Consider the following 22,438-nt stretch of genomic DNA (forward strand, 5'->3'; position numbering starts at 1 on the left):
CATTTTTTCCTGAGATACACCAGCATTAAGTATTCAACCCCTTAATATAATGCGGGGGCCAAGGCATGGTGAGGCTTCAGAGGACAGCGAAATATCAGGCTTTCCTGCCTCATAAATCATTTCACTGGATCTACTGACGCCCTTTCACTAGACGGCACATAATGATATTGGAGTGCAGGAGATATTGTACCCTTCAGATAAGCGGCAGTGTCTATGGCACATCAGCCAGGTTCATCGCCAGGAAGAACGTGTTAATCAATTAATGTGCTGAGCCCATGTGTCACTCTGACACGTGTTAATATTTCACTCACCCGACTCTGTCAGTCTAGTTAATATCAGAGCTGCAGTATACGCTCCACAAGCACAACAGGAAGAACCGACATAAACGATCACATCACGTAAAAAAAAGGTGTTTCACGTGCCTGTGATATCCACTCTATATAACACGGTTTATTAAAGTCACTAACCTGCTCGCCTGAGACAAGCAGAGTTTGTGTTCTATTAGGTTTTTATTGGTGGTTTTATTAAGTAGGATTAACAACCTGGAAAGAAAAAAAAAACTAACTTCCTGCTGACTTTTTCATTTTAATTTAGTGCATGTGTTTAAACATATGGTGTTGTGATGCTCCTCGATGCTTTAATTATAGCATGATCTTAAAACCTGCAAATGCACATCGACAATAGAGTGATCTGCCTGATGATAGAACTGTACTAACTTTATGTATTAGATTCATTTACATGAACAGATGAAAGATGAGCAAAAGTAAATGTAGCGCAAAACTGTCATAACTTTCCCGCTAACATTAATTGTAATGTAGACAGCTGTTTATTAGCCACATGTATAAAGAGACAAGATGAAAATAAAGATGCAAGCAACAGTCAGAAGTCATAGCCAAAATGTTTGCCGGTGTCGAGATGTGCTTGGTTGTACAAAAGCATCAAATCAGGAGAGAATAAGGATTATTGCTGTAAATTTCCCCCTCCAGGAGTTCATAACCTTATTCATATACAGCTAGACTACTAGGTATTATATGTTATTACACTACATTAGCTACTACTTTTTAGCCTAGTGAAAAAGGCTTCAAGGCAACCAACAACACATGGGTCACTTACCAGGTGAGCTAGCTAACGAATTTATCACTCATCCTTTAGTACTGAAACCTCTTTGGGCTACTGTGAGCCTGCAGTATTTGACCCCAGTTTAAATAAGCACTAGGTGCATACATGTTATTTACCAGAACAAACCTAGTGATTCTTCAAAAAAAAACAAGAAAGTGATGGCAGGAGAGTCATGGTCCAGAAATGATAGAAAAGTGTTTGAGCTCGATTAGAGCACTTTCCACTTTATAGACCCCATCATTTGTAGTATGTCTCTAGACTGTCCTCAAGAGTACACATATATCCAAGGTGTACAGCTACAATATCCCAAAGTGCTTCTTTCAAAGCTTCTTTTAGAAAGTGGTCTTTGAGTGACTTCAGCCCATAGAGTGTGTGATGTTGCTTTCATGCTGCAGGTTGGAGGAACAGTGTCTTTCCAGTGCCAGCCAGGACACTTGCTTCAGGGCTCCACCACTCGACTGTGCCAGGCTGATCTCACCTGGAGCGGCACCCAGCCGGAGTGCATCCGTAAGTTCCCCTGGTTAACATTTGTACTTGTAAATATGTTTTTAAACTACATTAATATGTTGCAAGGTGTTTGACTGCTAAAACATAAAAAACATAGGAGGAAAGAGCTGGAAGTTCCACCAGTGTCTTAGTGTGTATTGTGTATTATGGGTGTTCTATGATCATGAGTGCCTGTTTCTCCAGCGGCAAGGGTTTTACATAAGAGTTAGTCAGTTATCCAGTCATTTATGAAGGGCTTGGCTTCCTCACAGCTAAAAAGCATCATTATATTTTGTTCCTTCATACTCACAAAAGCCAAAACTGGAAATTGAGTTGAACATTTTTCTGCGATTGGGGACCATGGTGGGTGCCCTTGGTTATGTAAGAAGCCAGTTCTTTAAAGCCAGGCTTTCAGGATAATATAGTCCTTACTCTGAGCTCAAAATTGAATTTAAAAGAACATATTGCTTATTAAGCCATAGCAATAAAATGGAATAGAAATAAAGAACATTATTTGCTTGGTATGCATTTTTTCAGTCTGTAAACTAGTCTAGAAATAGCTGACTGCACAGTTAGTTCTTGTGACATAGGATTTTGTACGTCTTACAGGCTGCTGTTGCCTGTTTGATTTGCCTTCAGCTGCTGATTAAAGCCTTCTTTGGGTTGAAGGTCTGAATTAGACAGCATCACTGCAGGGCAGTATTTATGTCCTTCTGAATCATTTCCAAATCATTTGTCTTTTATGCTTCTATACAGTGATTCTGGCCATATAAAGCCATCTATTAAAATTAATCCTAATTACAATGGTTGTAATGGAAAGATCAAGATTAGCATATTGTTCTGTCATCAAACGCTACGAAATTTGGTCAGATGGCCGAGCGGTGACCTTGCAGAAAGAGAAAGCCTTCACTCCGAACTCCTCGTGAATACAAGCTCCAAAATGAGCAGCATTTAAACAGCTTGGAGTGACTGTGTTGGAGAAAGGAAACAGCTGCCTCCCAATTTCACAAGACAGATTGCCATTCAGCCCAACAATTTCAGAAGCTAATTACATTTTGTTTCATATGTGACTCCCCCAGTGCACTGTCATTGTTTTGCAAAATTAGGAGATTGAGCAATGGGATAGCTGTAGGGGAAAGCAAGTTTGCAGCACTTTAATTGTATGTGATTAACTTGTCCTGTGATTAAATAGCCTTTGTATATTTCTGAGTAATCATGCCATTTTTGTGTTTTAGAATAATCACAATTTATTTTTAAACTCATACGCTCTGTAATTTTGCTTACCCAGTGCAACTGACTACGTACAAAACATGGCATATCTCATAATCATGTTTGAATCCCCTCCTTCTTTTTCCATATTGGTGAATGGCTGCCCTTTGGGAGGAACAATAATAAAACATTTCTAAAACAATTTGTAGTTTTATAGTACTTGTTTAACCCTGCTAAGGCTGTATAATTTAACGTGGCTCTATGAAATGTTTGAATTAATTACCATCTCGGTACTGGGAGTAATTAGGTGTTTATTTTGCAGCCAGATTCATCACTACTGGTATATTCATCAATAGAGAGTATCAAAGTGTTGAGGCAAATCTGGGTTACTTTTGATCCTAGTGGAATAGTGCTGGAGCTCCTACACTGAGTGACTGCATGTTGGCTGATGCTTGATCTGCCAGTAGAGGTATGGAGTTGTGTTTCTTTCCTGTGCAGCATGCCAGGGGCTGCCACATTCTCAGCAACTGAAGGGAGATGGACTGAGATAAGGAAGAGAGATGACCGGCAATGATCTTTGTTGTTTTAGGAGGCACAGTGGGAGGAGATGGGATATTGAAAAAGTGCATCACCTGGACTGGAAATGAAGAACAGGGCTAGTGTTTGTTTCTCATTGTTTGTCTTTCTTTATAAATATCCTTTTATTTCTTTGTGTTTTTCTTTCCTTCTTTCGTCCTTCAGCCCATAGTTGTAAGCAGCCAGAGAACCCATCCAATGTGGATGTGGTGGGGATGGACCTACCTGGCTATGGCTACACTCTCATCTACACCTGCCAAAGTGGTTTCTTCATGTCTGGAGGTTCAGAGCATCGAGTCTGCAGATCTGATGGCACATGGACAGGGAAGATTCCTTTGTGTCGAGGTATAATATCTAAACTTTTTTTTTTTCTTAAATAAAAGAACCAGTCACTTGTGGTAGTGCTTTTAAGCAGTAGACATTGTCACAAAGCAGCTTCACAGAAATCTGCATGTAGATTTAGATCATTGATGAGCAATCCACAGGCAGCGTCAAGGAAAAACCACCTGAGACTACATGAAGAGAACCGTTAGAGGAACCGGATTCAGAACCCTCTTCTGAGTGACACGGGATGGTGGGATTATATAGTTCAGGATTGTTAAAAAAATTTGGATATTCTGTTGCCAAGACCAGGTCAAAATCTGTTTTCTATAAAATCATATTCAGCACTGATGCAGACTCTCTAATACATCTCACACATCCACTATAAAAAAAAAAAAAAAAGTCTTTCAATCAATTTGACCTATTTTACAAGGAAAATGAAACCGTTTTGTTTAAAGGTCATCTGGTTGGAGTGAGATATTTTTATTTGAATAACAGAAAGGTCTAAATGAATCGCAGTTGCTAATTGCACACGTTTTTTTACCCAGATACACACATCTAGCAGTGGTTGGTTGAGTCCCTTTTGATCCTCCAGTAATCAGTTTACAGACATTGCACATGCAGTTAGAGACATTTGCCCTCACACATGGACTGGCCATTAAAATAAACATTTGTATGATGTGTGGGGAAAGAAAAATAGGTATGATAAGAACGGTGCCTGCAGCGTGCGGTGATTTTCTCCCAGTGCCTCCATGGCACCCTGCCTGTACTGCTGTGTGGGCACACAGCTGCACACTGCAGGTTTCCTCATAATTACTGCACACAAACAGATGTGAAAGGCAGCCAAAATAAAAGATACAGTTCACGGTGTCCCGCCCAGCTCTGCACTAGGTCCACTTACTTTAATCACCCTCTTCTCCTGTTTTTTTTTTGTATTCTTTGATCACAGACTGGAGAGAGTGTTTGCATGTTCATAGTAGTGCTTAGTGTATCAGCAGTGTCACCCCCCTCCATGGCTGCTGCGCTTCTGTGATAAGTTTTATTTTGTAAGACGAAGAGATAGGAGAGTAACCTTTGCTAGATGCTACTGCCCACAGGATTCTAGGAACACTGCCAATACTGTACAACTACAATCTGTGTGTGTGCATTTTGATATAAAACATAAAAAAGTGAATGCTCTACTAAGACATTTATTTATGCACATTCTAGCTGGCTCCAAGCTATCAGAGAAGCCTGTTAAGCCAGTCCCTGGTACGCCGAGTCCCAAGCTAAACGGTAAGTTTTTAATAAAGTGAGATAAAAGACATTTTCTGAAGTATTGCGTTTCAAAAGGCTGCAGATTTAAGTCCACTCGCATTGAACAGGAAAGTAACAGCTTAATATTGCAGTGCTTCAGCTGTCCAGCGCACCAGCAGCTCCAACTCCTAGCCGTCCTTGATGTATTCTAGAAAGAAGTCCTCTTGAGGAAGAAGCAGCTAATAAGTAGGACAGTGGTTCCACTCAGTTTGATACTAAAGTGGCCCGGCAGTCGGGCCACTCACAAACTCTTCTGGAGCTGTGTGATAATCCTCCTCCTTTTTTTGCCTGACCTTCATCAGGCACAGCAAGGATCTAACACTTATGTGCTCCATGAGCCAATGCTGGGGGGAAAAAAAAGAAGGAAAGAAAAACATGCAGCTGATCATTTGCAAAGTTTTGGCATGTATGATGCAGCTGTTCTCGAGTGCTCTGGGATCAGAGCCCATTTCTATGGTGTGAGACTTAATCAACGATCCTTTTTGATTTATGTGTTAATGAATAAAGTGTTATTAAAAGGAGGGTTCTAATTTAGTGCTCTTTTTGAGTATTTTGAGTGCTGAGTGCTCCACTTCTAGCCAGTATGGATTTACAGGGTGTCAAGAAATTTTAACAGAAACAGCTCTATCACAGTTTGATCAATAATATTGCCACAGACCAAATAAAATCATAGAGGCTAGCAAGTGATTGTGGAAACCTAAATATAGGACATGAGCTTAGGCGCATGTCTTGTAAAAATCTTGTGTAAGGAGACAGTTTAACAAACACATGCTAAAAACGTCAGTCAAGTCTGCTTAAAGTTGTCTAAATCCTTGTTAGCAAAGTGTGATTTCCTCACACAGTAAATCAACATTATGCTTTCAGGGTCTGATCCAGTTGCTGTGGCGAAATAAACATAAGCATAATCGATTCAGATTGTAATCAGATACTGGCTGTTAAATTCTCCACTAAGCACCTTTACCACGGTCAGAATGAAATCTTTAAATGCAATATTTTTTTCCCTTTCTGGTTCAGTTCCTCGTAAGCCAATAACTCTCAAAACTTCATATATGAGATGTACAAGAAGCAAGTAATTGAATTACTTATACACCTGTATCACTTGATTGACTTTATTCACTTAAATCTAGATTCAAAATAGGGTCATTTAATATAAAAATGCTCAAATATAGGATTCAGAAACTTTCGACTGTTTTGAATGTGTATGATGGATATGGACTTTCAGTATTAAAGATTCTTCATGTGTTCACAGTTACTTGGGGAAATGCAAGTTTTGTGTGTGTTTCGGGGCACATTATTCATACAAAATCTATCTTAGAGGTCTGTTTGTGGATTTTTAAGCTTTTATTCAATATACAGATATTTATTTAAACATCTAGAATAATCGTGTTCTTCCTCTGAGGCTTTATTCGCTTTAGATCGTGATTTGTTCTGTTTGTATACACAGCTGCAATAACTGCTTTATTTTTGTTCCAGCTTAATGTATAATCCTCTCTCCTTTGTTGTTTGTTCTCTCAGTCCCAGACGATGTATTTGCTCCGAACTACATATGGAAGGGCTCCTATAACTACAAGGGAAGAAAGCAACCAATGACTCTGAGTATCACAAGTTTTAATACATCCACAGGTCGAGTTAACGTCACGTTAACTAGCAGCAACATGGAGCTGCTGCTTTCAGGTTGGTTTATCTGTCAATTTAAACATTTGCTGATTCCTTTTGGTGTCGTTTCTGAATATAAAAAGAGATCGGTCAAGAAAAGCTTTCAAACAGGATATAGATTGAACTCGTGAATTATGGGCACCCTTCAAGAGAGTGTGTGTATAAAGTAAACATTGCCATTCAACCATTAAACCATTCAAGAACCTGTGGAAATTTTTAATTATTCTCAAACATACTCCTTTTTTTAAAAAAAAATACTACTATTTGTTCTAAAATATGTGTGGACAAATTATTGACAAATGGATATTAGCAAACAAATTGTCATCCAGATATTTTTAAAGTTGCTTTCTCTTTACCTGATCGCTATTTATGCCCTTGACCGACTTACTGCCCTGCAGTGAAAATGCTGGTTCCCACACATGTAAAAATTTCTTTGTCATTTATCACCATGGGGAACACAAAGAGCTTTCAATAGAAATTATACTGATGGTTGCTTACCAGCAAGGGGAAATGGATATAAAATTGAATAAGCAGATAAAGTACACTTATTCAGTTGAAACAGTGGAAATGTATTGCTCGGTTTAGTGTTCTCCAAGTAAGAGTAACTAATGAAGTCTTATTGGGCTTTATCACATAGTGAGGCTGCAGATAATTTAGCAAAAACACACATATAGGTTTTACTGATATACTTTTTATTCAGTTTTACGGTTTTACTCATTTAATACGAGGTACCAATAATTATGGAGTTGACTGTTGTGGTGGTTTTGAAATGGTTTAAACTACAATCATAATTATGAAACAGGTAAAGTATGCACTGTTCTTAGTCAATAAAACAACAAAATATAACAATATCTGTCTGTTTATCTGTTTCACATGCCATAAGAACTGAAAATCAGCCCAGTGTGTCAGCCAAGCATGACTATACGGAATTGTGTTTGGTTAGATTTATCTGTTTGAAAGCAGGGCATGTTTTCTTTCCCCTTAATGACCTTATTTAAATGCCTCAGTTCAAAAGTTAAACCTACTCCTCTGCCGTGTTCAAATGAAATATTCATGCTATTTCAGAGAACTTTGACATTTTCCGCCATCATTAAACTTAATCTGTCTCTCTCACCTTTCTGATTTCCATCTCTGGGACCGTCATCACATAGCCAACTCTGACATCCTTTGCATCCTTTAATGAATCTCAGCCGTTTCGAACTTGGAACTGAACACCCTGTTGCCAATAATTATGTGGACCGCTACTCGTACAAGTGAAGTCTACAGAATCAAAACAGTCATACTGTGGTTGTGCTGTATTTCAGAGAATGTAATAAAATAGTGTAGCATGAACTTATTCATCTTCAGAGAAGCAGTGCAATGTGATGGACTTCATTATTGCAGTAGATATAAGGAACATTATGAAGCAGGTGCATGTGATTGCAGTATGGCTTTTATTGTTATAGTGGGTTGATAATGGAGTGGATAATACCTGCCACAGGAGAGGCAGACAGATGTAGTAATAGAACTGCAGCTGCAGTGTTTAGCAGTGTTTTGATGGCTGATTCTTCTCTGCCTCTGGATACACTTGTAGGCGTCTACAAGAGCCAGGAAGCGAGGTTGATGCTGCTCGTGTATGACGTGCAAGCGTCCTCTACTACCACCCTAACCAGGATGAAGGAGGAACAGTGGTCACTGGATGGTTTTGTAAGCGCTCAAAATTTTTAAAAAATCATTATATACTGAAAACTCCGTCTGTGTTTTTGACCATTAATGCATTTATAGTCTGATGTTTAAGTAAAATGTGATTACATTCTATAGCAGGACAGGTGTAAAATTTGTCATCTAATTTCTGACTATGTAGCTGAAGGTCCCATGTTTGATACAAATATCTTTTGGATGCAGGTATCTCCAGAACCTGATGGTACCACCTACGTCTTTCAAGGCTTTATACAGGGTAAAGACTATGGCCAGTTTGGCCTACAAAGGCTAGGTAATGTATCATGTTTCTATTTTTTTTTTTTGCATTATTCTCTTATTATTTATCTTTAATATTTTGTTGTATTCTGGGACAATTTTAACCTGCATAATCATTATTATTAACACTGCAGCTTCACAAACCTATATCCATGCTTTTTGGAGTGTCTGCACTCTCACCATTTATAAACTCATTGTGCACTCTCGTGAAGAGATGATCACTCTGCTTTCTGAGTGTTTTGACTGAGAGGTGCTTCAGGGTAATTAGCACTGTTAAAAGGTTCAATATGATTGAATTGATGAATGTTATAATATGTTGTGGTTACTTAGTCAGTACAGTCCTGCCATTTGCACCCTGCAGTGCTCTGGTGAGAATCTTACATGAGAGTGTCAGAGAGCATTTAGAAATACACTCTTTCCATGCATTACTATATCTTTTCTGTTCATTAGTACTTCAGAGGACAGAGTACTTGAAAATATATTGTAGCAGACTTTTATGGTGTGTGGGGGGGAAAAAACTGTAGTTCAACACATTTAGTTTTGTGAATATGAATCTGTTCGGCTTCTGTTACAGAAGAACCTCTGTTGTGATTTATCCAGTAACATCTATTTATGTAAATTATTTAGCTGAATGCGGCTCATCGGACCAGAGACTAGGTAGACCAGAGCTACAACACGAAGTCTGAATAGGAAGTGTTTGTCACAGATTTCTCATTTTGTTTAACTGTTTTGTATGGCAGAATTGATGACATGGCTTATTTTTTCATTTCAAATGGATACTGTACAGAATGCTTAAAGGATACAGACACAGAGAACTATGCCTTCATACTCTCAAATCTTATTCAAAACAATCTCATCAGTCTTTGATGGTCGTAGTAAAAAGTGCTAATATAAAGTGCCACTATGAAACAAAACATAATTATTTTAAACTATGTTTTTTAACTATCTTTCTGAAATTTGTGCCTAGCCACAAATGAATCATTATTAGTTAAACAGTAACTGTAGTATCCATTCACTTATATCTTTGTAAGGAAGAAATAGATAGATAGATAGATAGATAGATAGATAGATAGATAGATAGATAGATAGATAGATAGATAGATAGATAGATAGATAGATAGATAGATAGATAGATAGATAGAACTTTGTCATTGGAGAGTACAGGTACATAGCAACAAAATGCTGTTTAGCATCTACCAGAAGTGCAAATAGTAGAAATTGTGCAAATAGTAGAGAAAGTGCAGATAAATATGTACATCGATAAATAAGGCTATGTCAGAGTGTGCATAGAGAAGTATGTGCAGGTAGTATTTACAGCAGATAAAGTGACAGGTGTCATTATAATTGTGTTAAAAAAATGTGTGCATTATGTACAATGTATGTACAACAGTAACAGATAATATACAGTGAATATACAGATAGTATATGGTATGTATAAATATAGTATATATAAATGTATATAAATAGATAGACAGATAGATTAAAAAAAACTAGGTGTAATCTATGTAATGGACAATATGTACATTAATTATATTACACAGTGAGAAAATATTATATTATAACAGAATGTACAACAGAATGTATAACAGTGAAAAATATTATATTAACAGAATGTACAAGGTGGAGCAGAAGTGTAAAGTGGTAAGTGTAGTAAGACATGAGTGTCCTAACGGTGTAGCGTAGAGTTCAGTAGATTTATCTGGACCTTCACTAATTTTTGTTACATCTTAGGGTTAGTATGCATCTTAAAATACATGGAAAAAAAAAATCCAAATGTAAAGTTGCCTGTGTGGTCTTTTTACAGCTCAGAGAGCTAAACACCCTGAAGGTTCATAATAATTAGGTCAGAGCACTAGAGAGCGCAGGAGCTTTTCTCCTCTCATTGCAAAGTTGCTTTTTGGAGAAAAGAGTTACTCACAACAACAACAACAGAACAATGCCTCCCTCCTCATCCCTCAGCTTACTGGCAAAGTTTTGTTCGGTGTTTTATTGTGTGAGGAAAGCAATGAGAGTGTTTTGATCCTATTTTTCTATTTTCGCCTCCCACAGGTTTGAACATGTCGGAAAGTAATAACTTGTCAAACCCGCCGCATGGTACAAACAGTAGCTCTGTGGCCATAGCAATCCTTGTGCCTTTTTTCGCCCTGATTTTTGCAGGCTTTGGATTTTACCTCTACAAACAGAGGTAAGTGTGCAGAGAAATTAGCATGTATACCTTTCTGTTGTTAGGTGAAACGTTCAGACGATCACGGTTGTCTTTTTTATTCTAATGTCCTGACAATGTCCATTGGTGGGAAGATAATCTCAAAAAAAAAAAAATGCCGGAACACCAGATAAATACTACCCATATATCCGAATACTGTCCTTTAAGAATTAGCTTATTGTGTGTAGCTCTTAGTGACTGATGAAGAATACCTTTAGTTAGGAGTGTTAACAGTTCAGCATGCTTCTCTCTCATCACTGTTTAAATATATCTGATAGATTTAGTGCTTGTTTTAATGATCAGTTTTCATTAGCTAAAGCTTTTAAATCAGCTAAAGCTTTGCCATTAATTCTATTGTCTGCATCTTTTATTGTCTTTTAAAAGGACTACCCCTAAAACTCAATACACAGGTTGCTCAGTGCACGAGAACAACAACGGGCAGGCTGCCTTCGAGAACCCCATGTACAACACCAACGCAAAGTCAGTGGAGGGCAAAGCCGTCCGCTTCGACCCCAATCTAAACACAGTCTGCACAATGGTATAATGAGGACCACTGGACACAATAACAATGTTAGTTTGGGGATTTTTTTTTTGTTTCTTTCTTTTTGGTTTTGGGTTTTTTTCCCCAAGCTTTTGTCGGTTTTTTTTTTTTTTTTTTTTTTTAACCAACCCACTGGATATAATGGTGTCCCAGGCAGGGATAAATTTCATTGAGCGGATGCACTGTTACCCTTCCTGTGATATTTAAAGCACACTCTTCAGGAACTGTGATTTGACCACGTGCATCTTCAGAGGACGTGAAATCTAATGATGGGTATACCAATTAAAGTTTTGTTTTGTTTTTTATCGAGTCTGCCCCTTAAAAATCCTAAAAATCTTCAGTCTTCACAGCAGAAAGCGTGGAGAGTTCTACGGCTATTCCGTCTGCACTCTGTGAGTGCTTCTTCACACTCAACTGGGTCTTTTTTTAAGGAAAAAGGGATCTGTAAATCCAATTGCGTATATACAAGGATCAGCCACCATCTATATTTTTGTGCTATGTACCACATGGGAGACACTGAAGGTTGAAAGCAAATACTGAGAGTTTATGAAGAAACTATAAAAGTGTGCTGTTTGTATTGAAAGAAATAAATATTTGTTGGTTAATTCTTTGGTGATGATGATACTTTTTTTTCCTCGATTTTTTAATGAACATTCCCCTTAGCTTTTAGTTCTCACTGTACATTTGTATCTTTGTTTGGATCTTGAGGTGGGCTGTGATGTGTGATGTGTTACCGTGAGAAAGCAAATGTGTCAAAGGCTGACATTTTAACAGTAGAGCGCTGGCTTTTTTCTTTACCTCCTCCTCCTCCTTTTTTTTTTTTTTCTTTTCAATCTGCTCTTGTTTCTCAGTTCAGTTTTCCGTGTCGGTTCACAGCACTACGACCTCTTGGACAAATGTCAGCATTTTGGACCTGAAGTCTGCAGATGATGTTATGAGTTTATTGTCCTGATTGTTCAAAAGTGTCATTGTGCTCCATTATGTTTCAGCTAAATAGATCTCGAGTCATCTCTCAACATCACTTCGTTGGTTTGATTGCAGTTGTTGGTATTAAATTTGTATAAAATGAAATGCACTTGGCATTTGTACCGAGATTTTTATACAATCTCAGATTACATCAACATTAATTAGCATGCATGTGTTAAATATGTAACGTGGCAGCAGTGTGACATGTTTATCAAGTCCATATGGGCCGAGGAGCACTGTTCCGATTCAGTCTGACATTGACATGACATAAATATTCATTAAGGGCAACTTGATGATATTATGGCTGCGGTGGATAATCAGTTTTTAAATTCAGCTCGGCTTTACTCTGATCTGGTATAAATACATTTTGTAATAAAAACATCACACATTTGTCATTATTTCTAAACAGCGATGCCCGATTTAGCATTTTTTTTCCCCTCAGTGCGATAGTTTTCATGTTAAACCCTTGCTAGATGTGATTGCAGCAGGGTCAGACTACCTCAGTTCCGTGCTTCCAGGCCCTCAAGCTGTGAGATTCATTCCAGTGCCTTCTAATGTACTGTACCTCTCATCACATTCTCCCTGACCAACAGGCCATACTAGTGACTCGAAAAGATTTCAGCGTTACATACAAATAAGCTGTTTAGAAAGCTGCAGACTTCAGGGCGCTGATTCTGACATGAATGTCCAAATGTCCCCAAATCAAACAAATCAGTCTGTGATCTTTGGAGCATCTGTTTTTATTGCTCAGCATCAGGCACAGGGATTCTGCAGCATTGCACCTCATATACACTGTACACTTCCAGAGCTTCTTATCATTGTAGCTTAATAAATTGGTGTATTTTCTAACATGGCTGGTTTTTACACAGTGCCTACCAAAAGAAAATCACATGAGCCAGGTCTGCTGCTTTCCCTTCTTCTCATTGTTCTGTCTTTCGTCCGTCAGTCTATTTTCTACAAACTGAAATTTGTGTATCCAAAAATATTTGGACACGCTTCGTCCTGCCCCAGAACTCCTGCTCAAGAGGAAGTGACCCCTATCACCATGAGCCGCTCGGCCCCCTTTCTTTTCTGTAACAGACTGCAATAAAAGAAGACACCCAAACAATCAAGGAACAGACAGTTTCCAATCAAGAAGATGAAAATTTGCAGTACAGATGGGGACTCCCTCTATGTTAATGCATTAAGAATAGATATAAAAAAAGAGGAAAATTTAAAAAAAAAAAAAAAAAAAGTTTTTGTAAAGAAGTATATTTTTATGGAAAAATTATTTGTAAAATGTATGAATCTATTATGTAAATTTTCAATGCAATGTAAGATTAAAAAAAGGCTAATTCCTTTTGTAATGTGTGTTCCTTGTCTGGTGATGTGCATGCGACTGGTTTTAGCAGCGCAGACTGTGACAGCTGTGACATTCAAAACCTTAAGGGTCTATTCAGTATTAATCATTGACATGTCATTGGATTGTTTAGTCACACTTTTTTCTATGCAACATTCTTCGCAGTACACAAGTTCCCTGTAAATGGCAAAATGATCAAACGAATCAACAGGCACAGTTTAACTTTAGGATTGCTCTGATGCCAGAATATGACTGTTTGACTGACATGTTCCGTCTCAATCGGATGCACTCGGAGCAGAAATGAGAAGCTCTAAGATTCCCCGCTGGTTCGGCCTTTCTCATTTCCCTTTGACTCAGCCTTAATTACTCTGGCAGGGCCTGCAGCAATAAATTGTATCCCTGGCTCCACCTGTGACAGCTTGGATTGATCCATCAGTCATGTGATAGGTTTTTTGCTGAGCTCATAAATGACCAAATGGAAGCAGTGTATGCGCAGAGAGCTACACATGGACTGGGATTCAAATCAGCTAGCTCTGGAGCGGAGCCAAGCTGGTAAAATGGACTTGCATGCAATAGCTGAGAATTAATAGTTTCCCAAGTTAATGATATCTGGAGTATAAGGAGCTTAGGTGTTTTGCCTTTCTGTAATGTTTAACCAAAAATTGGCTAAACTATAATATGTCCTATTTATTCGTGTTAGAGAATTGATTATGTGCAAAAGTAGTGTGTATACTGTTTGGCCATTCTCAGTTTTCAACTATATGCAGCATTCCAAAACAAATAACGAAGGAAGAAATAGTGATGACGAAGCACATTTGTGTGAGCGCTGAATATTTAGAAAGACCTAGTAGGAACGTCTGATAGCGTATAGAATATCGATACACGCTACCATTTGAAGACAGATAGAGGAAATAAGGGGTGGTTTTAGTAAGTTTAGTAAGTAATGGGCTTTCCCTCATTGTATTAAAGTTATGCTATGAATTCAAACCATCTTTGTGCTAATGAAAAGCAACCTGAGTCACACCTTTAGGAAAAGAAAATGGTGTCCTGCTTAGGAAAGGGGGAAATGCTTGAAGTTCTTTTTGGAATTCAAGACCAAGGCATATTGATTCTCATCTTCGTTCAGTATTTGTCACTAATCTTTGTATGAAATCATACCACTTCAAATGCACCTCAGATGTGAGCTTGACCTGTTTGATGTGCAGTGTACGTTAGCATGCAGATCTTGTGTTGGACAAGGAGACCGAGGAGCAGAAAGTCCTGTCCATCCTTTCATCTCTCTACTGCCATATTTCGGTCTAAACAGATCAGAGAAAGTTCGATTTGAGACAAGCTAATTCCCAGCCTACTTTAAGATCAAGGTTTATGGTAATGAATGTTTTGCCACTGTGAACCTGGAGGTGATGCAGCAGATCTCCCATAGATCCGCTTCAGGTTAGACCTCACAGTATCTGACACACACACACACACACCAATCAACCATAACTTTAAAACCATCTGCCTAATACATATATTAGTTCCCCGCCACCAAAACAGCTCTGACCCCAAGGCATGGACTCTGCAAGACCTCTGAAGGTGTGCTGCCATTTCTGGCACCAAGACGTTAGCCGCAGATCCTCTAAGTCCTGTTAGATGCGAGGTGGGGCCTCCATGGATCGGATTCGTTTGTCCAGCACATCCTACAGATGCTCGATCGTATTGAGTGAATACCTTGAACTCTTTTTTTTTTTTTTTTTGCAGTGTGCTAGACTGCATTGTCCTGCTGAAAGAGGCTGCTGTCATTAGGGAATTCTGTTGCCATAAAGGGGTGTACTTGGTCTGCAACATTGTTTAGGTAGAATGTATGTGTCAAAGTAACATCCACTTGCAGCAGAACATCACGCAGAGCATCACACTGCCTCTGCCAGCTTGCCTTCTTCCCATAGTGCGTCCAGATGTCATCTCTTTTTCCCAGATAACTGGTATGCACATGCACTCGGGCATTGAAATTATGTAAAAGAAAACATAACTCATCAGACCAGGCCTTTTTCTATTGCTCCATGGTCCATTGTACTGTAGGTGCTTTCAGTGGTGGTCAGAGGTCAGCATGGCACTCTGACCAGTCTGTAGATATGCAGCACTACATGCAGCAAGCTGTGATTCATTGTGTGCTCTGACACCTTTCTATCATAGCCAACATGAACCTTTTTTTAGCAATTTGTGCTACGGCACTTCTGTGGGATAGGACCAGACGGGCTAGCCTTCACTCCCCATGTGCATCAATGGCATCTAAACAGGTTCTATATAAACAACCCTGGACAGATGGTGGATTTGCTTGAACATATGGCGATGTGTTTTTAGAGGACACTGCTGTTTACAAAAAAAATTCTCAAATCTGTTTGGTCAGAAGGTGTTGATTTATTTTCTAAATCAGCTCTGCCTCTGAGTAGTGCTGCATATAAACCAAACTGCAGGTTTATATGTGTAATGTGCACAATCTAATACATTATTATTTCTGTTTTAAAAACTACACAGACTCCATGTTGCAGATGCACCAAATACGCATTTTACATATAAGTCTCTAGTGTCAGCACTTACTAACAGGTATAACTTTGAGTTTTACAACATTGTCTTCTGTAAATGTGGTTTCTCTGTAATATATGACAAGCTGCATAACTTTTTAATCTCAAGACACAGAAATAAGGAGAAAAACTGACCCAGTCTAGCAAAGTCTGTGTTAAGGAGAAACAAGAACCTGCTATTATAAGAAAATAATTAACATGAGGTTGGTATGATGCCAAACATTTCTATAACAGCATGTATTTTATTCTTCACTAAACACTTGCTTTGCAAGACTTGGATATTTTGTGGGAGGACATTTTGTTTAGACTTTATAACTCCGACCAAATTAGCTCACATTTCTTCTCTAACAAGCAGAGACAGATGACTCTTAGGTTGCCATATTTGGAATAGCCATGCTTGATTATCATCAACCGATTCCAAACTGCTATATCCATTTCCCATTCATTACTTATACAGAATGCAAATGTACACATGGATCCACAAAGAGAGTGAATGCAGATGTCTCGGCCATGTTCCCTCAGCGTATCTCTCTGTGCCAAAGTGCTGATGAGATCACCAGCAGCCGGGTAGAGTGTCTCATCTGAACTTCAGACAAAGGCTTCAGAGTGAGAGATGTGAAAGAAGACATTCCTGTAAGGGATAAAAGGCCTATCGAGCACTGATGGAGGAAGCAGTCCACAAAGGCAAGAAGGTGATCTGAGAGACTGTGTGGCAAGAAGAGCAGAACATAAAACTATAGAGACAAGAAAGGAGAGAGGTTCAGAGTAAAGCTGCACATTTGGGATTAAATATAATACTGTGATTTTATTGCAAATGACTTGCGATATATTAAAAACACAATCATAAATGAGGTGATGACTGAAACACCCCTGCATTAATATTAAGCAGACTATAGCATTATAATACATTATAGTATATATAATATTAACTAAATCATATTTGTTGGATTATGTGAATGTTGTATAATATAATATGGTATATAATACTCCTCTGAGGTGGGTCAGGCCCTCTACAATGTCCAAACTGCAATGACATTTAACCAGCAATGTATTTTACAGGCGTTGTGGAGGATATGAGAAGGAAGTTTCCCTTTTCTTGTTGCTGAAGGTCACTTTCCTTTCTGCCTGCTGGAGAGCAAGTATCTCCTGTCTTGAGATTTGATGGATGTCTCATTCTGGGTGCCATATAAGAATGGATGCGCGCCAAAGCCTTCCGCAGTAAAGCTCACAAGAGAGTTGTGATCATTTCCAATTAAAAGTAAGCTATTCAGTTGTCAGGTGGGGGATACAGGAACTTCACGTACTCGAACTCCAAATCTCCTCACATGAAAGGTAATGTGATTGGAATAGCCTTTTTCCATTCATTAAACAAAGCGTTGATTTATGCAAAATACGTTAACACAATGCAGTTAGGACCAAAGGACAATGTAAGGGCACCAATGATGACTTCTATGCATCAGACAGTAAGGTGACAGATGTCTCAGTCATTATTACCATAAGAATGCATTCAGAAGTGTGAGCTTACAGCCATGCTAATCTAAACATAACTGAACAGACATTACATGTTAGTTGGACCAATATTTGGATGATGGTTTTGGGAAAAAATCCAATTTAGACATTTTTTTTTTTAATATTTCAAATGAAGTCAAGCAGCCAAGAAATGTTTGGTGTACACAATCAGGATTGGGTTTTGCCTTGGAGGTACGAGTCTAATGCACTAACAAGATTATGACCAATTAGCATCATGCAAAAGGCTGGCTGAAATCATCACACACCAAATGTGTCCTAGATGATTGACTGTATTAGATTTAAGGGGATTTTCTTCATCTAAATGGGACGTTAATGGCGGTGTAATGATATTATATTTGTAGCAAACAACACTTTATTGATCTTTTTCAGGAATCACTTCATGGTCAGAGTCTGTGAATTTGGTGACTATTCCAGAAAACACACAGCACAAGGCAAGAATACAACGTGACTGGGACACCAGTTTATTGCAGTGCAAGACACACACATACACATACACACACACACACATTCATATGTTCAGGGCAAATTAAAGTTATCAATTCACCGTGTTTTGGGGAGTTGGGAGGAAAGCAGAGAACCCAGACGATTTGGGGAGGTAGGAGGAAACCTCAAACTTATTAACACCCATAAATTAAAACGAATGAGACATAACAATTTTAATTTAAAGCATTAAGTCGTTTAGTGTGTTAGCTTCCTCTCCTCTGTAATTTATGGTTCCCCATTGCCCACCCACTAAACATCCTTCCTGACTGATGGCATTTCATTACCACCTATTTGTTATAAATGTTAAATGTCATCTATCAGGTATGAAGGCAGAGAGAGTAATGCCTATAGATTTTGCATTATTCTTTGGACTGTTATCTTATTGAAGGATTCACCCCAATTGTAGAAATTTGCTGTTTTGTTTTTTTATTGTGACACAGAGGTATATAGTCTTTTTCTTAATAGGGGGTGCAAACGTTTGCCCTCGGGTTCTGATTTTGTTTCTGATCATTTTGACCTCATTGTATCCTAATGAGATTTTACTCACACGGGTTTACACTTCAGTCAAAGGCCTCTCTGGTCAGATAGACTAAAATCAGATAGATGTATTGCACATTACTATGTAAATTACCTCATTACATTCAAACACTTCCAGTGTTCCCTGTCCCTTTCGGTTGTTTTTGAGCTATATTCAGTGTACAGCAATTTAAGTTCAAAAGTTGTCTTCTGTGTTCCAACTGCTTAAATTACATTTCCAAAAAGGCCCGGTCAGTTTATTGAAATTGCCTTTATGCAGTTCACACCTCATGCTCATGGGACAAGAGCATTTCAGTTGTGTCTAGACTAAAAAATAAGCACCATTCATTAAAGTCAAATTAAATTAGGGGATAGAAAATGCAGAATGAGAAAGTAGAATGTGTTTTTCCCTTCTGCCAACTGCAATGCAAGAAATATTCATAGTTTACACTGATATAAAAATAACCAAATAAGCATACTGTACATACACGGTGCAATGGCATTCATGGAGCATGTGTCATTTATTATTAGACACTCTTTAATGTATGTTGTATCTAAATCTTCTTCTCTTGTCTAGTTTTCATCAAAGTAGTAAAACTACTAAGAATCACGCCACTTCATTATCACATGTCATCTCCTTAAATTCATCAGTCACAATAAAAGTTAAAAGTAATTAAAAGGAGCAACATTTTGACTTTCACTTGAGTACATTTTTGGCTGTATATTTTTGGCTGGACACATTATCCATACTTTCGCTTAAGTATAATTTATCAGGACTCATTCAACCCCTGTACAGACGGCAAATTTGTGTGCCTGTATAGTCATTGCTCTGCTTTTAGTATGCTGTATGAGTATCTCAAAAGCAGAAAAAGATCACTATCACTCAGTTCTCTGAGAGTAAAAAAAAAAAAAGAAAGAAAAAAACAGGGAGAGCCAATCAAAATGCATTGTGGTTTCAGGAACTTGTACATTTTTGACTATGTTCACTTTTTAGCTGGTACAGTGATATGGAATATATTTCAAGGATTTCATCCATATGCCAATGTATAAAAGTTTCTTTATTATTAATGAAACTGCATAAACCTCATCTTTTCAGTAATACCGAGTCCAAAAAGTCTGTCAAATTTCACTTGTGCAGACACCTGAGATGAAAAATAGATGTGAACTTTATATAATAAAGCTTTGGACTCCTTCCTCCGAAATTCCACTTCAGCAAATTCAGTCGGTCAAAAAGTAATTTCAAAGAAACCACATCCAGACATGTGTCTTGTGGTTTCCTGTGATGTTTCTCGGATTCCTCTGAAGTGTATTAACCAGAGTAGTAGCACGAGAAACTTATTGAGAAGAGTCACCACCTTGCAGCAGCAGTGGTCACTGACAAATTTACAATCTATAATGTGCAGCATGACAAAAAACATCATGGTAAGGCTTTCACACATGCAGCGATTTTATCTCTGCAAGTCTCCTGTCGCTGTACAATGAAGTTGACAGTAGGCGTTCCTTGTATTGGTTGCCATAGTAAAAACATTTATCAGTGGGTGGCACAACTACCATTCCACTTTTGACAACAAATCAGGTTTCTCACTGCTGAAATGAAACATTCTGGTGAGACAGAGTGTGTGTGTGTGTGTGTGTGTGTGTGTGTATATATGCATCATATGCCACAAGAGCAGTGTTTGCTCTTTGCCATGGATCATGTGGCCCATTGGTAGTCACTGCAACAATTTGGTCCATATTCACATAAAGCTTTTCTCTGCCCTGCTAATAATTCTACTTTAGTGCAAAGTTAAGTTTTCTGAATGTTATGGTTTTAAGAACCTTTGGTTCCAAATATACCCAATATTCCAGGTTTCTCTGTGTTCTGAGAATGTGTGTAAATGTTGCATTGTTATTATGGGAAAATAAAACATGTCCCTGTAATGATCTGTGTTATATATATAACTGAGAACATTGTGTGAGCAACAGTGTAATAACATTGCAGAGCAAACCATTATGACAGTAAATGTTTAGGACACTCCAAATATATTATATTTTGAAGCCCTGTTTGGGGTCTCTAGGGCAGACCCAGGGTTTTTTGGGGTTTTTTATTTTTCAGTTTATTGAGCTTTTATGCAACAATTCTAATGCTGTTGCCCCAACACACTACTGCACAGAAAAGTGCATTAGCTAAGAAAGATTGATACAGTAGCCACAAGAGTGAACTGCATAATCAGTAAAAACAGTCTCCTCTAGAAACAGATGCTCTTCTTGTGTACAGTGCCTGACATAGTGGTCCATTAAATATGAACGAGTGCACCCTAAGCTACTTGCAAGTCTTCACCACATCTACATCCACACCACAGATAAGGACAGTAGATCGAGGGCATAAGACCTCCTGACGTGCTCCACCATCTCATTTTTCACCATCTCTCCCCACTACGGCTATGTCACAAGATAATTTCTGCGGATGACATGGAAAAGATGTTGTATACAGACTCCACAGGAAGGCAGCCAATACATTCCCTTGGTGAGAGCCTGTTGTGCTCATAGTCATATCTAACACACAGCCATTAAGTCACACAAAATGGTCTGCCAGTCATGATACGATGGATTCATCCATCTACATCAGCCAGAGTTTCTCCTGCAACAACAACAAAGGCGCCAAATGGTGTCAAATGCAACGGAGAAAAGTCACAGTACATAATCCTCACTGTGCTGCCTGTTTCACTCTTTACTAGGATGTAATGATTTTAATCTTGTATTCAGACACTTTTTTGGCCCAGTTCTACCCTGACTATCACAGCTCATTCTGCTAATAGCTTTCTGTGTAGGCTTTATTCCACTAAAGACGGTTTTGTTAGCTTTTATCTGGGATGGAGCCACGGTGACATCTGATGGACAATTAGGGCAATGGCACGGAGTTTAAATTCAGTTTAATGCCTCGGTTCACATGGCAAAATCACACAATCCACCAGCCACCAAACCATATTAACTATGTATTTTGGTTCGGATTGTTTCATACACCACACATTAAACTACATGAAGAATGCTTCTGTAAAAGTCTGTATTGGAGAAGGGTATTTTGTTGAGCACAGTTTCTAAGGATCATAATGATTACCCCCCACTTGGACATCATATTAACAGCATCACTTTTAACACATTGGTAGTTGTTTCCAGACTAGCAGTGAAGTAACTCATCACTTTTACAGAAATCAAATGCTATGCTGTGAATAGCTTTAAATTAAATTGATTTATTGAATACAACTTCAGAAACACTTAGACAAGTGATACAAAATTTCTATTCGAAGTACACCAGAAGTCTACCCTTCTCAGACAACAGGAAAAAGAACAATTCAATTTAATTCAATTTTATATGTGTAGCGCATTTAACAATTGACATTGTCTCAAAGCAGTTTTACAGGAATATAAAAATTTTAAATAAAAATGACAACGTTAAATTTATATTTATACCCGTAATGAGCAAGAGGGAACAGTGGCAAGAAAAAACTCCCTGTGACAATATGAGAAAGAAACCTTGAGAGGAACCAGATTCGAAAAGGGATTCGGAGAGTGTGATTAAATAATTTCCTTTCTACAACTGAATATAGTCAGCGTAATTGTGTAACCAAGCAGTTCACTATTATTCTTGTTCTAGTCATGTTCTACACTTCTACTATATGATATACTACTGTATGATCCTG

At 38.2% G+C, this 22,438-nt stretch overlaps 1 protein-coding gene across 5 annotated transcripts in view; it reads left to right on the forward strand.

Annotated features, from left to right (window-relative positions):
* csmd3b (CUB and Sushi multiple domains 3b) overlaps positions 1-13,634 on the forward strand; it is a 414,649-nt gene extending 401,015 nt beyond the window's left edge. For all 5 annotated transcript variants that reach the window (XM_058378182.1, XM_058378183.1, XM_058378184.1 and 2 more), the window contains 8 exons: positions 1,515-1,626; positions 3,556-3,735; positions 4,921-4,986; positions 6,523-6,681; positions 8,237-8,349; positions 8,548-8,635; positions 10,669-10,804; positions 11,207-13,634. In XM_058378182.1, coding sequence (XP_058234165.1) covers positions 1,515-1,626; positions 3,556-3,735; positions 4,921-4,986; positions 6,523-6,681; positions 8,237-8,349; positions 8,548-8,635; positions 10,669-10,804; positions 11,207-11,366 — 1,014 coding nt within the window. In that variant the 3' untranslated portion in view covers positions 11,367-13,634. The remainder of the gene's footprint in view (positions 1-1,514; positions 1,627-3,555; positions 3,736-4,920; positions 4,987-6,522; positions 6,682-8,236; positions 8,350-8,547; positions 8,636-10,668; positions 10,805-11,206) is intronic.
* Positions 13,635-22,438: the final 8,804 nt, after the last annotated feature.

The sequence above is a fragment of the Hemibagrus wyckioides genome, linkage group LG24 (assembly GCF_019097595.1).
Source record: "Hemibagrus wyckioides isolate EC202008001 linkage group LG24, SWU_Hwy_1.0, whole genome shotgun sequence".
Classification (NCBI taxonomy): Eukaryota; Metazoa; Chordata; class Actinopteri; order Siluriformes; family Bagridae; genus Hemibagrus; species Hemibagrus wyckioides.